This window comes from Artemia franciscana, chromosome 9 (assembly GCF_032884065.1).
Source record: "Artemia franciscana chromosome 9, ASM3288406v1, whole genome shotgun sequence".
Classification (NCBI taxonomy): Eukaryota; Metazoa; Arthropoda; class Branchiopoda; order Anostraca; family Artemiidae; genus Artemia; species Artemia franciscana.
The window spans coordinates 23,261,018-23,278,729 of NC_088871.1; the positions used below are offsets into that span (position 1 = coordinate 23,261,018).

General features: G+C 35.5%; 1 protein-coding gene across 5 annotated transcripts in view; it reads right to left on the reverse strand.

The window, feature by feature from the left end:
* Positions 1-17,712, reverse strand: part of LOC136031161 (glycine receptor subunit alpha-2-like) — a 149,357-nt gene that overhangs the window by 91,733 nt on the left and 39,912 nt on the right. For all 5 annotated transcript variants that reach the window (XM_065710497.1, XM_065710498.1, XM_065710496.1 and 2 more), the window contains exons 5-6: positions 8,267-8,484; positions 5,466-5,548 (exon numbers count right to left, since the gene is read on the reverse strand). In XM_065710497.1, the coding sequence (XP_065566569.1) occupies positions 5,466-5,548; positions 8,267-8,484 (301 nt within the window). The remainder of the gene's footprint in view (positions 1-5,465; positions 5,549-8,266; positions 8,485-17,712) is intronic.

Below are 17,712 nucleotides of genomic sequence, written 5' to 3' on the forward strand. Positions count from 1 at the left end.
CAAAGCTATTCAAAAATTTGGTCTTCTTTTTCGCTACCATTGCCTGCAAGGTTTTTGGCATCAAATATTTTGCAGTTAGAACGGCTTGTTCCTTTACAATTGCAACATTTCTAGAGACATTTTAAGCCATGCTGTTTGGAAGAACATCGCAGTCTCGAACACTTGCTCTTACAATTACAGTGAAACACTGAAAGAAGGGAAGGTGGTGCCGATGATCTATGTGAATACAAAGTTCTGAATTCTTTATTTTTCGCAATCCAGCCAAACTCCAAGGGATCCCGTCGACACTCAATATTTTTAACGCTTGTGCTTGGAAGTATGCTTGAAGCGAATGATACTTGCTAGCGTCACTTGTTAGTGGGACGTTTTTGCCTCTGCATGCTTCCCAGAACTTAAATTTTTTTTAGGAATATCCTGTAGTGGACCTGGTCAAGACTTGTTTCATTTTCTGCAGCCTTAAATAAAATAAGCATGGCCTTCTCTTCAGCTTCTCTAATGTCGTCTTTTGTAGAAGGTGAACCTAGGAATACTCGTGCGACATCCTGGAAGTCAGAGGCGCCATTTGGGGGGGGGGGGGGTCAGGGGTGGGCAAATGCCCACCCCAGATTTTCCAGGGGGGCCAAGCTTCCGCCACAAAGGACCCTTTGCCAGCCATAATAATCCATTATGTCCAACATAATCAATTCTGTTCAATTGATTTGAATTTACTGCACGCTTGTTAACCAGAGAGCGTAATTACCTGACGACTCTTGGGGTAATTACTCTATTTGCTATTAATCATTGTAAACTTTGAAAGTAGGTTAGATTCATAATAAAAGTCTCAAGTTATGTCAAATGCCCATTTCCTAGGTGATTATACTAATATTATAAAGTCTGAATATTTGCAGTAATTCCTCTAAGTTGACAGATTAAAATAGGTCAGCTCCTGTCAAATGTTTCGATGTTTATTTCCTTGTTTTAGTGAATGTAAGTCACCGTTTTAGATTTCTCGAGTCAGTTCTTATTCTGTTTCTGTCCTCGTTTTATGTATAAATGCTAAAAATCTGCCAATATATCCGACCTATGGCCTTTAGTTTGCCGTGACTGTGATATTGAATGGAAAATATTGGTTCAGAGTCTCAATTCGTTTGGTACAGTAAAAGGACTAGTAATTCTGTATCTTCTCTTATTAAGACAGTGGGTTAGCGTTCTGCTGACTCGACTGCGGTCATCACAGTCTGCAGGTCAGTACAGGCTGGTGCCTGGTATACTTTACATCCCACATCACTTAGGTATCCAGACAGCTTTCTGATAATTGTCTGCCTATTTCATGTGTTACTAAGAAAATGAACTTTTCTATCTTAACAAGGCATCTGCAGCTGAATGCTGATCTTAGAACAACCTTTAGACCTGCTCCTTCTCCCATGTGTCACGCATTTGATTGAGGATCCAGATAAATACCCGCCAAACGCTATGAAAGCGCATCCATATCTTCGCTTCACATTTTCGATGTATTTGGTGCAGATGTCCGCGTACGTGCTACATTTCTCTCAAGGCAAACGATGTAGAAGGATCCTGTCACCTATTACATACTGAAGGTGGGGGAAAGAAGAGTTTATACTTAAGAAAATCTGGAGTTGTTCATCTGAACTCTTTGCTAGAGTTACCAGCCTTTGAAACATCAAAGCAGGATGGACGGTAGGCAGTTTTGCTGCTGATATTAAGTCACTTTGCACTCTCATAGTAGTAGCAGTTGCTTTCTCCTTGAAAGTGTAAATGTTTGCGTCATTTCCTGTCATATCATTCAGGATTTTCCTACCTATTATTAGCCTTCTTTAAGTTCACCTACTCACTCAGAATCTCGCCGGGTACTATATCCCTGAGAAATGGCTCCTTTGTGAAAGGTGAAAAATGCAGGAGAGTGTGGACAACCTTTTCAACATCTTTGAAGTCACATTTGCTTGAATGATTTCGCTTGGGACTCATTTTATTTGGGATTTATTGGGGCTGATTTTGCTTGACTAAGAATCGCAAGTGCTGGTCATTTGTATTTGCATTTGAGTAATTACTTCAGCATGACTTGTGAAAATAATCCCCCACAAAAGCTGTCACATTAGTTCATTTTCGCTTTTTACTTGGTTCGTTTATGCTTCTCGCTCCTACTTCAGTCAAAACAACTTTATCGTCCCCTTCGAATATTTCTTTTTTACAGATTAAACAAACCATCATTCTAGACTAGAGGTCTACCCCATATAATTACATAACGATTCAATTGATGCGAAAGAAAAACCAAAATAATTTTAAAATTTTCAGGTTTTTTTTTTAGTTGGAATTAAAAATTAAAATTATCACTCGGACACCATAAATACTTTTGCAGTTTACATAATAACTAAAGCGATTCTTTTGAAATTTTCAGGAAGTATTCTAGTTCCAACTGAAAAATAAATTTTTTGTTAAAACCCTAAAAAACTACTATATTTTATACAGCTATATCCCCATACTTTTTATAATGCTAAAAATCTTAGTCTGATCTTCTTCGTATGCATGATGATTTGCTACTAAAATTTGAATGAAAAATGTAGAGACTCGTCGACGATGATGAATATCGAAAAAGTTAGACTTTTATGTACCTCAAATTTGCCACAGAGACTACCTCACCCTCTTAATCCTCAATCCAAGTTCTTGTAATGTTCTGATGTATGTAAGGACGTTAAATAAAATCTTTAAGCCAAATCCTAAATTTAGAATTGTCTTTTTAGGATGGCATTCTTTTCATTTAAAAAATTCACCCTCAGCCTCAATCTAAAAAAACTCAAATTTTTAAAAGAGCGTGAGCGGCAAACTTTTCAGATTTGGAATCAGCACATATTTTTTAGTTGGGTAGTGAAAGAATCTTTTGCATAGCAGTTTGTTTGAGGTCAAATCACATGCGGTCAGACCACACCAAGAGACACAAAGGTATGTCTTATTAAGTTAGCACTAAGCAGCTCAGACCATTAAATAGGGCCGGTAGCACCATACTTCTTAGTAATATGCGTATTGAGATATGAAGTGAAAGAGGGAAGGTACATGAAATTTTCATAATCGAAAACAAGCATTACGGATTTGGCAAAAATATTTCTTATTCAATAATGAATATATACCGCTTTAAACAAGACAGAATGGTTACAAGATGTTGCACGAGTTTTAGCTAAAGTTCGGCATGAATATTCTCCACAGTTAGGTAAAGTTTTCACATATCCAATCTCAAACTTTTTTTTACATCTTTCAGAACCTGGAGCCGACAGAAAGGGAGCGTAGAAGAAATACTAATTCTTAACCAATGTAAACTCGCAACATTGCGAATTACTGAGGAGCCACAGAACAGGTTATGAAACTAGCAGATCGTCAGCGTACACAGTATATGGCACATCAGATAAATTATTAAAATACAAAGGCCTGCCTCCTGATAATACATTATGAATGCAAACATAAAATAGATATGGTGATAGCACTGCACCCTGTTGTCCTCCAGATTGAACAGGTATATTATCGCAAGACTTTTTATTTTAAACTAAAAAACGAATTACTTTACAAAAATTTAAGTGCATGTATAAAAGAAGGGTTCACTCCAGAATCTGAGTAAGAGTGCCACACTTGTGCACGGCAAATACTGTCGAGAACTTTAGACAAATCCAAAGACAAATAATTTGTTCACAACCTTTAGACTGGGGATTATAATGAATTGAAGCCAAAACCTTAAAAACATGTCAGCATCCAATACGAGGTTGAAAGCCAAATTGGTTTGCTCGTATAACATCGTTGGTCTCTAATAGATCAAACTTAGACTGATTGATGGATTCTTTCCCTTGTACTGCAATTTTATAGAACTCAGCAGCATTATAACGAACCAAACGAAAGTACCGTTCAAAATCTGCTTTTGTCTTACTTTTTATATTAGACGCTTGGCCTTACAAAGGCTGCCTCACGTAATGTAGTTACAAAGCCAGAGTTTAGCACGATTTTTGATGGTCTTAAAACTGGGGGGTTTCTTTCCAAATCTGACTTTGATTTGGAATTCACTCTACTAAGCGAAGGTAATGAAAATTCAGTTGAACCTTGGGGTGAAAAACCCTTCTACAAGGTAGATTAAAAGGGACCTTGACGCAAGACAACAGAGCTGCTTGGGTAGAAATATAGAAAGGCCAATTGGCTTTGCTCCATTCTTATTCTATATACTATTTTTATTATTAGACAAGGGTTATTAGATTGATCAACGGTTAACATTGCAGTAAGATAGAGGGGAAGGTGGTCAAAATTACTTCATCTTCGTCAAAATGAACGACAGAGCAGGGAACACTGGCTGAGGATATACAATGGTCAATATTTGTCACAGTACCGCTATTAGGAATAACCGTAATTAAGATATGTAGTTACTAGTTGGCAAAAAATATATGACTAAGTTGACAGAATGAAAGGAGCAATGAACAACACAGTTCAAGTCACCTATCACTAGCCACCGTTACTCCTGCTTTTCAAAATTGAATAACAGAGTTTTAAGGGATGAGCAGGCATTGGAAAACTTCGTAAGCAAAGCTGGACGCTCTTGATCGCAGGGAAGATATACATTTATAAAAGCAAGGTAACCAAATCGTGTTGCAAGAAAATTTTCAGAGGATTGAAATAAGACTGGTAACATAGGTGTAGCTAATCCTTTTATAACATATGCCAGGCAGCCGAAGGGTTAGTCTTTTGTTTCGCTGGCATTAGTTGGAAGCACAGTTTGCTGACAGCTTCTTCGTGGAGGGTTAACAAAGATAGCAGGAAGCACATGTTCTTACTGGTACCAAATGTCATAATTGTTCATTTTTGGTTTATTGCGCTATCTTTAACTTTTGTGCTATTAATATTAGACGAGCAGATTGAGACTGACAATTCAACAGTCAGCCATCACTCAGCATCATCAAGCGTTCACAAGTGTTTCTTCATAAGGAAATGGTGGATAGCCAAATAAATAAATGTGAAGACAATTTATGACGAATAAACTTAGAGTTAATAAATTTGACAAATTTAAAATCAGTCAAATGTGTAGATTCTTTTGATACTGGTTAGTTTATATTATATTGGTTTAGATTAGACCTAATTTAGACTATCGGTATGTTACCAAAAGTTTTATTCATCTATATTAACAAGTTTCTAAGATTTTGCCATCTATCGTGTCTTTATCAAAAGCGCAGGTATTTGATGGAATAACTGGTTCATCATTTTACTTCCCACAATGCATTGTTTGCAAACTTCACCCCCTTTGTTGAAATTCCAATATCTATGGAAAAGTTTGTCTCTTTGCTATGAAAAGTCTAAAACTAAATTTGTTCTTGTTCAATTGTGAACAGAAATAAATAAGCAACCATCTCAGTAAATTTTACAAGTTGCACGACTGTCCCTGAGAAACGTTACTCAAATAATTGCCACTTAAAGCAGAAAGGTGTGCCAAAGAAATTACTTACTGCTTTCTACAGAAAAGGAACAAATGGGGTCATCAAAAGGAAATATGTTCAGGTTTCCTTGACAAGAAAGGATGAGGTGGCGCCTGGAAAGATATTTCAATATTAAAATATTGTAATCGAACTGATTCAGTATCAAATATTGGGTTAATATATATTGAATTTGATATTTTGACAAATATGAAAAAATCAATTATTGATATAAAAATTTTGTGCAAGTAATATTTACCTGCTAAAAAATGAACAAATTCAAAACGAAACAAAGTCTGAAGGTTATTATGTGAAAGATACTCAAACCGCCACATGTTTTGGTATTGGGCTGTATGAAAGTTCTTCTTAAGAGTTGGCACACTTTGTGTGTCAAAAAAGTTACTGAACATACCACAAAATTTGGAACTAAACGACTCAAATTTCTAGTATTTAGTAAAAAACAGTTTTTTTTTTCTACTATATAGGTTATTATAGGACTTAAATTTCCAGTATTTAGTAAACAACGGTTATTTTTTCCTTGTTCTCAAAAGTAGAGATGATAAGGTCACAATAACATTTCCTAGATCTATATAAAGAATTAAAAATATAAAATTTATTTGAACATACTCTTTAAAAATAATTCAAAGTTCAAAAAAGTTCTTAGATCAAAAAGGGGAATAAAAAAGTAACACTTTTTTCTTAGTTATTGTTGAAACCAGCTATGTGTGTTCTATCAAGCGCAAAGGAGTTCCGGGTGGATTGCGGGAAGGATCTCAACTACTGTCTCATATAGTTTGCGAGGCATGGAATGCTTCTTATAAAGTTTACTATATACTATAATATTATATACTGTATTAAGACTGCAGAATGAAAGTCTTATTACCTTATATAGACAATTTGACAATAAACCATTTTTCTATTATGTAAAAAATAGAATATATTCAGAAAAATTGAAACAAAATATTCATTAGAATGTCTGCTGGAATTCAAATAATTAATCACTAATTAAAAATTACAGTATATCAACAGGCTTTCTAAAATAATGGTCATATTCTCAAATTATACAGAGATAATTTATCAGAATAAAATTTTTCATTATAACAAAAAATTTCTCTTTCTTTGCCGTTCATTGCCATATTCCATGTTCCAGTACCACGTTCATTACCATAGCGAAATTTATTCCCATGAAGTTTAAGAATGACGTGGGAAATTTTGTATTTTTTTGCATTGATAACATTTGGTACGTTGCTTCAAGCTGAATAATGTTACATATTTGGAAAAAACATAAAAGTTAGATTCTACTGGTATGTTCGAGCTATATTGTTGTAGAATTCCAATCTCTAGCGTTTTGCTTATAATTTTGGTACTATTGTTTTTTAATATAAAAGCAAAGTCTCCTATTCAATCCTGTTTTCATTGGAAGCTTATTTTTGCCGAGGGCAGGCTTATCGTCCAGCATTATAATTTACTCATCTATGGACAAAGACGAAATCGATGCGTTAGAGAAATAATTCTCTTTGGCTTGTACAAGTATAAGCAGTTTTGGGGGGACCGACGGAGGGCAGTGGTGAAATGAAGAAAAGCCAAAGAGAATTAGTTTGAAACTTTTGACTGAACAATTAAAGGTTAACCATAAATTTGCTGGCAATGTACAAGTAGAGCAGTTTATATATTTACTGTTCCAGATGTAATATCAACGTTTACCCTGTTGCCAGAAAAGTTGCCACCTTCAATAATATCCCAATTTTTTTCACTCGAGAGATGACAACTCTAACCAAAAGTAATGACTTCCAATATTGGATCACCAATGATCGATGACACTATAATATTATTCAAATTTAAAATTTGAGATTATGGCAAAACTCACAGTTTACAGTAAAAAATAAATTTCAAATCCGTATTAGCCATATCACATAGAAATTCGCTATTCCACTATGGTTGAAAGCTGCTCCTTTGCTTCATTTTCCTTTTAAATCAAAATGTTTGTTTCTTTCCCAAAGTAGCTTAAAAACAGCAATTATATTTCACAACAATTTTTCTAAGACAAGCAAAGAGTGATATCAAAATCTAAAGAAAAGATTAATATTACAAGCAAAATCCAGAAAGAATCAACTTTGATATAATTGGACAAACTAACAGAGAACGAACAGAAGTTTTAATAAATAGCTCAGTCAAACATAAACCGAACAGAAATCCTTACGAATGAGCCCACTTCAGGTTTAGGACCAGGGGGGTATTTGTTCTATGCTCTCCGGGGAAACAAAATAATTTTCTAAGGATTTTCAAGACTAGATTAGTAGATCAGGAGACTTAGTATCGCTTATAGACACAAATGGATTAAATATTTACTTTTTCTATTTAAGCAATCAGGAGAATTTGGCAAGGAATATTGCCTTAAGTTAGAATCGCAATTTAAGCACTTCAGAAGGTAGATTCAAGCAGGCACGTGCCAACTGTTTTCTGCTGACAAAACATTGTAATGCTTTCCCATTGGGTTTTTACTAATATTGGTAACTCCCCAGCGCAATTTCAGTCAATCTGATATTTTTTGGCATATTTTGATTGAATAATGCCAATAAGAAAAGCTATGCAAAATTTGGAATTGGCTCAAGTTAGCCCTAGTTAAATCTTGACACTGGTAAAGTTTCATCGTGAATGGACCTTAAGTTGGATTTCATACTTTCTGACTATGTGGGACTTCAACACCAAAAGGTTATTGTTATTACTGCAATTTACCGCAGTAAGACAGCTTAAACTTCATAGTTCAAAATGGTGTATTACAGCTTCCAAATCTTTAGTTTAGAAACATGTTGAAAAATCAAAATTTTACTTACCTTAAAATATATAGAACTGTTCCGTTTCTATAGACCCTCAGTGCAATATGAGGTGGGATACTGGGCTCCTTAAAATCCCCATGTTTGATAAAGTATGTGTCAGGAACCCACATGTCATCATGATGGTGCAAGGCATTTAAAAAATGATGAGGCCCTGCGTTATATCTCAATCTTGGATCTGACCATGTCTGTCTCATTAAAAACTCAACTTCATATTTCTAAACATGGAATAAAAGTAAACACATATAAATATTCAATATGTGAGCTCTACACAAACAACTTATGGCTCGTTAGCAATATACTTATAAATTGGAAAGGGGCCGGGATAGGATGGACGCTTCCAAGGTTGTTCCGAAGGAATATACTGAAAATTAAAAATAATGGCCTGAGACTACACTTTTTCCCCATTCTGAGCCCCCTCCCCTGAGAAATACAGTGTTTTGCCCAACCTCTCCCTCTTTGTAAAAATAGTAAAATTTTAGCCTTTTTTTTTTTTTTATCTCGAAGTGATTTATTAAATTCAAGTCTACCTGTTTTTATGTATTGCACCCATCTTGCAAGCAACATATTAGAACATAATTAATGTTAAAATGTAAATATATGACACAAATACACTGATGAAATTAGTTCTTCCATTTACTTAAACACATTACTTTTCTGACAGTGTTTCAAAGGTTTAGATAGATAGAAATATTAAGGGACTTTATTGCAACCGAACCCTTGTGTAGCTGAACCCTCTGCAAATGAACCCATGTAACTGAACCATCATTCATCCCAACTCAGGTGCAACTGAACCCTTGTTTAGACTGAATCCTCGAGTGATTCAACCCCTGCTTAACTCGACCCCTCTGCAAGTTATTCCTCGTGTAGCTGATTATTTCTACTCTTCATCAGAGACAACGCTACAGCGTTGCCAATAATAAAGGCCATAAGGTTCCAATGTTTTATCATTTTTTTTTCCCAAAAGCCCTTCATAAGAAAGGAGTGGTCGTACAAGTTTTGGGGGTTACTCATTCGATTGGAAATTTGAATTTCCGGTGCATTTTTTAAGATTTAAAAGTTGTCGGAGGGCAACTAGCCCCCCACCATTTTTCCCTCACATGCATCTGATAAAAAGTTTGTGATATCCATTTTGTTAAAAATAGTCTAAAGATTAGATACCAAAAAATCCAAAACCGACCCCCCCCCCTAGAGCCCGGAGACAGGTATTATAAGCTATAGCCCGGGGCATATGGGGTTCATTTGGAATGGGTAATCGTATAAACTTAAGAGGGGGCTCATTTGATCGAGAACTGAAAGTATTAGTTCCTTTCTTGAGAGTCAAAGGTGATCAGAGACCATCCATATGTCCCCCCGCCTACTCTCTTTTGTCCAAATGCATCCGATAAACAATTTGAGATAGCAATTTTGTTCGAAATAGTCAAACAATCAGATAACAAAAACATCGGGGTCGCCGTAACCCCCCAGACCCTGGTAAATGTTGTAACTTAACCCCGGGTGCATATAGAGTTTTTATGGAAGATGTGGTCGTTTAAGCTTCGTAGGGGATTCAAGTGAATAGAAATTGAAAATTCAAATTCCTCTTTTAAGATTCCAAGGTGATCAGATGGTGCCTACACCCCACCCCACCCTCACGCTCTTTTCCCCAAATGTATCAGATACAGTTTTTTAAATACTCATTTTGTTCAAAATAGACCAAAGACCATAAAACAAAAACTCCGGGGTTTACAGAATCCTCAGAATGCGGGGGCAAGTGTTGTAAATTATATTCTGGGTTAAATAAGGTTTTTATGGAAGGGGCTGAATAGACTTTGGAGGGGACTTATTTGATTGTAAAGTTAAACTTCAAGTTCCCTTTGTAAGAGTCAAAAGGGACTGGAGGGCAATAAGCTCCTCTACCCTCTTTTCCTCAAATCTATTTAGTTTAATTTTTGAGACAACTATTTTGTTAAAGTAAGTTCAAAAGTCAGATAACAAAAACCCCAGGGTCACATATCCCCCAAGAGCCCCGGGGCAAGTGTTGTAAGTTATTCCCTGGGGGCATATAAGGTTTTTATGCGGGACTTTTAAAATTCTTTAAAGATCAGATAAGTCTAATTCTTTCGGCCTCTCCAGACACTTTTATGATACTCCTGATCCTCCCCCTTTAAGAAAAGATATGTTATTACAAAATATGGGAGCGGAACCCCTGGCCCTTGCTCAATGGCCCAACCTTCTTCCCAGATCTAACCTTATTAATAATTTAATATTACAAAAATCATGGCAGCTGATCTTTGGCCCTTCTTCCATGGTCTAACTCTCCTCCCCCCCAAAACAAATTTATTGACAAAATTGTATTCCAAAAATAATAGGAACTAAAATCTGGCCCTCTTTAGCCCGATCCTTCCCCTAAACAGCACTTATTATCGTTATATAATTTCATAGCTTGTGGGAGTTAACCCCTGGACCTCCATGGCCCGATACCCTTTTTCTTTCTAAAACAACTGACCAATGGTAAATCATGAGAGGTAATCCTTTGGTCCTTCCTCCATGGCATGGCCCCCTTCCCCCTAAAAAAAAACAAAAAAACAACTTATTAATGATATTATATTCAGAGAATATGGGAGCAAGGATTAGCTCCCATATTTACAAGGATTACAATCCTTGGATTACTTTGACCAAGGATTACAATCCTTTGCCCTCCCTCTATGCCCTGAAGTCCACCCAAAAAACTTATTAACGATGTTTTATTATAAAAATCACTGGAACTGACCCTTGGCCTTCCCTCAATGCCCCCAACCCCCCAATCAAAAAAAGCTTAACAACAATTTTTATTCCAAAAAATCATCGGAGCTGATCCCTAGCCTTACGATCCCCCCCCAGAAAAATAACAACAACTTATTACCGATTTTTTATTCCAAAAATCGTTGCAACTGACCCCTGGCCCCCCTTCATGGCTTGACCCTGACCCTCCTAAAAAGTTTATTCACAATACTCTATTCCAAAAATCATGAGAGCCTGTCATTGGCCTTCCGTTCATGTCCCGAATCCTCACCTCAAAAAATCTTAATAACGATATTTTATTCCAATAATCATGGGATTTGACCCCTAGCACTCTCTCCATGTCCTAAACCCCTGCCTTTCCCCCCAAAAAAACAGCTTATTACCCCTACTTTTTTCCAAAAAATTATAGGAGCTGACTTTTGCCCCTCCCACCATGGCATTCTTCACCCAGCCCCTCCCCCCAATGAAAATTTTGAAATTTGAAATGAAAAACCATGAAATTTTTTTCAAAAAATTCATGGAAGCTAACCGCTGGTCGTCCTTCCAAGCCCCCCCCCCCACACACACTCACAAAAAACTTATTAACGATATTTTATTTCAAAAAATCATGGGGATTCCTTTTTATTAGCTCTTTCCCAAGATTTTTCAAGACACCTACAGTTTTCACTACAAACAAGAGTTTGGTTTCTGCCCATTCCCCCAACAATAAAAACATTAAGTCTACTGTGTATTTGGCACTTTACTTAAACAAATTATATTCAAATATTTTCTTTTGTACTTGTTACAACACTGAAAATAAAATAAAAATTACAGTGAAATAAGATATTCAGCTGATGAGGTTTCAGCAATTAATATCGTTATATATGATACATTTAGTTCAATTTTCTTAGTTCTTGCCAAGACTGTTTCCAGACACATTATTTTTATTGGAATAAAAGTTCATTTTGGAATAAAACATTATTTTTGAATAGGGAATTTTGAACAAGTTGAAACTTTGACAATCAAAAATGAACAGGAATTAATTAAAAAAAAATTCTGAAAAAGAAGTTTTTCGATGAAAAGTAAAGGCCATATTAAACTGAAGATCAAAAGAATAGAACCTGCAATAACTCAAAGTCAAACGACCAGAAATTACTACTAAACAATGAATGAAGCCCAAAACGAACACAAATCAAATATACATTCATAGTAAAAAAAACAAACAAAAACATGCAACAGGTACTAATATAAATAAATAAATCTTATTAATTTCATCAGTAAATCTTAATAATAAATCTTATTAATCACATCAAAATAAGAAAAATAAATTGTATCTTAATGTGAATATGCAAATCCAGCTTAAAACCAATAAAACGATTTTGCTATTGAAGTATATGAAACCCAAAAAGAACAGAAATCAGGTAGACAATCAAACATTTCGTGGTAACGAAAGGAGCGACCCGGCTCAATAGTAGCCAAAACTCTAAAAAACAGAACAATAGTTACATCAAAAGAATCGCATTTTAACGCTGATTTTAAATATATAAGTATCATCAAGTTCAGTACCTACCCATCAAAAGTTACGAGCCTGTGAAAATCTGCCCTATTTTTGAAAATAGGGTGAAACATCCCCTAAAAGTCATAGAATCTTAATGAATATCACACCATCAGATTCAGCGTATCAGAGAACCCTATTGTAGAAGTTCCAAGATCCTATCTACAAAAATGTGGAATTTTGTGTTTTTTTGCCAGAAGACAAATCACGGATGCGTGTTTATTTGTTGTTTTTTTTTTATTTTTCCCAGGGGTGATCGTGTCGACCCAGTGGTCCTAGAATTTTGCGAGAGGGCTCATTCGAACGGAAATGAAAATTTCTAGTGCCCTTTTTAAGTGACCAAAAAATCGGAGGGCCCGTAGGCCCCCTCCCACACTCATTTTTTCTCAAAGTAGTCGGATTAAAATTCTGAGATGTCTTTGGGGACTACTTACTCCCCCACAGTCACTATTGGAGGGGCTTCAAGTTGCAAATTTTGACCAGTGTTTGCATATATTAATGGTTATTGGGAAATGTAGAGACGTTTTCAGGGGAATTTTTTGGTTGGAGGGGGGAGGGTTTGAGAAGAGGGGGCTATGTGGGGGAAATTTTCCATGGAGAAATTTGTCATGGGGGAAGAAAATTTGCATAAAGGGGGCGCAGCATTTTCTAGCACTATTTAAAAAAACAATGAGAAAATAAATATGAATAAGTTTTTTTCAACTGGAAGCATGGAGTAGCATTAAAACTTAAAATGAACAGAAAATATTACCCATATAGGGGTTCACCTCCTCCTAATACCTCACTATTTACGCTAAAGGATTTTTAGTAATTTTAACTATTTATTCTACGGCCTTTGTGATTCAGGGGACAAAATTTAAGCTTTAATGTAAAGAGTTATTGACGAGGTATTGACGAGTAGGGGAACCTTGTCATATACGTAATAAAAACATACGAACATAGAAGTTTGATACGTAAGCTAATTTGTAAGTTACGTATACCTTTTAATAATGAAAACGTTCGTAAAGACTAAAATTTCTAGTTGCCTTTTTAAGTACCCAAAAATTGGAGAGCAACTGTGCCTCTTTCCCCTCCTTTTTTCACAAAATCATTCTATCAAAACTATGGGAAAGCCATTTAGCCAAATTAACAAATATGCAAATTCGGTTTTAATTATTCATCGATGGAGAGCTGAAATCAAAACATGGATTAACTAAAAAACGCTCAGAAACTAAACAAAAAATACAGATTTTTTGAACTGAAAGTAAGGAGCGACATTAAAACTTAAAACAAACAGAAATTACCCCGTCTATGGAAGGGGCTGCTCCTTCTTCAACGTCCTGCTCTTTACGCTAAAGTTTTTACTTTTTTAAAAAGTAGAGTTGAGAGACAGAGTCAAACTTTAGTGCAAAGAGCAAGGTGTTGAAGAGGGAGCAGCCCCTTTCATATACGGGGTAATTTCTGTTCGTTTTAAGTTTTAATGTCGCTCCTTACTTTAAGTTAAAAAAACTTGTTTTTTTTTATATTTAATCGTAGTAAAAAGACATACAATAGGTACTAATATAAATGAATAAATAAATCTTAAAACGAGTAAAGCTTAAATTGAATAAGTAAATCAAACGGACAAAAATCACTACAAAAAAGATTTTAAGTATTGTCTCCTTCTCTCACTGTAAAAGTCTAAAACCTACTGTGTCATTGGCGCTTAATCGAAAACGAATTATACTACAAATATTTTCTTTTGTACCTAATACAACATAGAAAAAACATAAATATACAGTAAATTAATTTGGAACTGCCGAACTTCCAGCAATTAATATCAAATATACAGTTTAACTTTATTAGTTATTTCCAAGGCTGCCCAAGACAAATATAGTTTCGCTACAAACATGAGTTTGGATTCTCTCATTACCATAACTGTAAAAGTCCAAAGCCTACTGTGTCATTTTCGCTTCACTGAGAACGAATTATGTCACAAAATATTTCTTTTCCAACAATTAATAACTAACAATTAATAATTAACAATTAATATCATTATCTTTCAACAATTAATACCGTTATACATCCAATATTCAGTTTGATTTTATTTGTACTGTCCAAGACTGTTCAAGAAACATAGTTTTCAGTCAAGCATCAATGACGCAGTAGGTTTTAAACTTTTACAATGAGAGAAGGAGACAATACTTGTTTGTAGTGATTTTTGTTCATTTCAAGCTTGAATTACATATTCAATTTAAGTTTCACTCGTCTTAAAATTTATTTATTCATTTATATTAGTACCTATTGTAGGTTTGTTTACTATGATTGTTTATTTAATCTTCCTTTTTCTGTTTTAATTCTCCAGTACTAATAGGACCTTAGAAAATCGTAGAGCTGCTTAAAGTCATTTGAAAGCAAATATTGACATTTATGTACTTTTAGCAGTTTCGTCAAAACGACCACAAAATGCCCCATACATTACAATAACTATCGTTCCTCAATCAATATGAATAGCAACTTCTTCATTAAAGAAGGGTTAAGATGAATAGGGGTTGAATTCTACGAGGATTCAGTTGTGTTGGACTTATTGCCTCAAGATTCAGTTAAAAGAAGGCTAAGTTACACGGGGCAGCTATTCACTGGGCTCAATGGAATGGGGTGGAGTTGCACGAGAGTTAAGTTGCACGAAGGTTTAATTACATGAGGGATTAGTTAAAAGGACGTTGAGTTGCACGAAAGTAAAGTTAAACCGAGGTCTGAATTCCTCGACGGTTAAGTTAAAAGAGGGTCAAGTTACACGGAATTGTGTTGTGTAAGGGTTAAGTTGAATGGAGTCGGGTTGCAAAGGGGCTCAGTTGCACGAGGTTTCAATTACACGACAGTTGACTTGCACCAAGGTTGTGTTACAAGAGGGTTCAGTTGCACCTTAGGATCAGATGTATGAGGCTCAGTCATGCAAGTTTAGTTACACGGAATTCAGTTACAGAGGGGTTCAATCGCAGTGGAACCACTCAAACGCATCAGTTTTTCAAGAGTACTTGAAAGATATATTGAATTGTTTTTGGGAACAATACACCTTTTGAACGGCACCTCATGTAATGTCTTCAATGCTTTTGCAACCGTCCTTACATCAAATTTGAGCATTATACTTACGATAACAGCAAGAAGGACTAAAATGTGAGGTAAATTCAGAGTTTTTTCAAACACTTGGCTGGATAGAATGTGAATACACCACTCAGCGTGTCTTTTTACGTTCTTTCTAGATATACTAATAAATTCCTTTGCAAATATTATTATGAAGCCTTAAAGAAATTTGAATACTATTTGATACCTTAAAGTGAGATCTTTTTCCTTATTTGTTATTAGAACTCAATAGCCAAAAGTGCTGAAAACTACTTTAAAACAGACATAAATAATTACTTATATCAACAGGTAGTTTACTCGTTATGCGTTGCAGCGATCTAAACGAAGGAAAATTAAGAAACATTCCACACAAAAAAATTCCCCCGTGGAAAACTACCTCTTGCAAAAAACTCTCCTTCCACGGAAAATTTCCCCTCCCTGAATTTTAATAGCGATCACATTTTCAAATTCTTATGTATTTGAAAGTTTCCCCCCGCATAAAAATATTTCCCCGGAAACTTCCCCTTGCGGAATCACCACTCCCGCGGGAAATCCTCACCCGAAAAATTTCCACCCCCTTAAAAATCCCCTCCTTACGGAAACCAGGGAACATCCCCCCGAGAAATTTCTACCATGGAACCCCCCCCCCCCACGATTCCAATTCCACTTCATTGTGGAATCAGTCCATAAATTGAAAACACAATAGTGCATTAAATTGATAAATATGAACATCAACTTTTTTCAAACGTCGGACTTTCCACAATAGAGTTAATCAAAGACCGAATAAAGGTTTTGAATTTCAAGCAAAGTTATTCTAATACTCTTTCATTGGGGAATCAAGTCCATAAATCAAAAACACGATAATGTACTGAATCAATAAGGATGAGCATTGATTTATCCCTCATGAAGAATAAAGAATCATATCCCAGATGCAATTAATCCCCTGTTTAACTAAACCACCGTGTACACCAACCCTCGTGTAAATTAATCCGCGTGTAACTTATTATTTGAAACCTTCAAAATAGTAAAAGTTTTCAAACAGTTCGTGGTAACGAACTGTAGTAAGGAGCGACCCGACTCAATAGTAACCAAAACTCTAAAAAATTGAATTTTGATATCAATAGCTACATCAAAAGAATCGCATTTTAATGCTCATTTTAAATATATAAGTTTCATCAAGTTTAGTCTTACCCATCAAAAGTTACGAGCCTGAGAAAATTTGCCTTATTTAGGAAAGTAGGGGGAAACACCCCCTAAAAATGTAGGATGTTAACGAAAATGACACCATCAGTTTCAGCGTATCAGAGAACCCTACTATAGAAGCTTCAAGCTCCTATCTACAAAAACGTGGAATTTTGTATTTTTTGCCAGAAGACAAATCACGGGTGCGTGTTTATTTGTTTGTTTGTTTTTTGTTTTTGTTTTTTTTTTCCCAAGGGGTAATCGTATCGACCAAGTGGTCCTAGAATGTTGCAAGAGGGCTCATTCTAACAGAAATGGAAAGTTCTAGTGCCCTTTTTAAGTGACCAAAAAAATTGGAGGGCATCGAGGCCCCCCTCCCACGCTCATTCTTTTCCCAAAGTCAACGGATCAAAATTTTGATATAGCCATTTTGTTCAACATAGTCAAAAACCATAATAACTATGTCTTTGGGGATGACTTACTCCCCCAAAATCACTGGGGGAGGGGCTGCAAGTTACAAACTTTGACCAGTGTTTCAAACAGTTCGTGGTAACGAACTGTAGTAAGGAGCGATCCGGCTCAATAGTAACCAAAACTCTAAAAAATTGAATTTTGATATGAATAGCTACATCAAAAGAATCGCATTTTAATGCTGATTTTAAATATATAAGTTTCATCAAGTTTAGTCTTACCCATCAAAAGTTACGAGCCTGGGAAAATTTGCCTTATTTAGGAAAATAGGGGGAAACACCCCCTAAAAGTCGTAGGATCTTAACGAAAATGACACCATCAGATTCAGCGTATCAGAGAACCCAACTGTAGAAGTTTCAAGCTCCTATCTACAAAAATGTGGAATTTTGCATTTTTTTGCCAGAAGACCAACCAC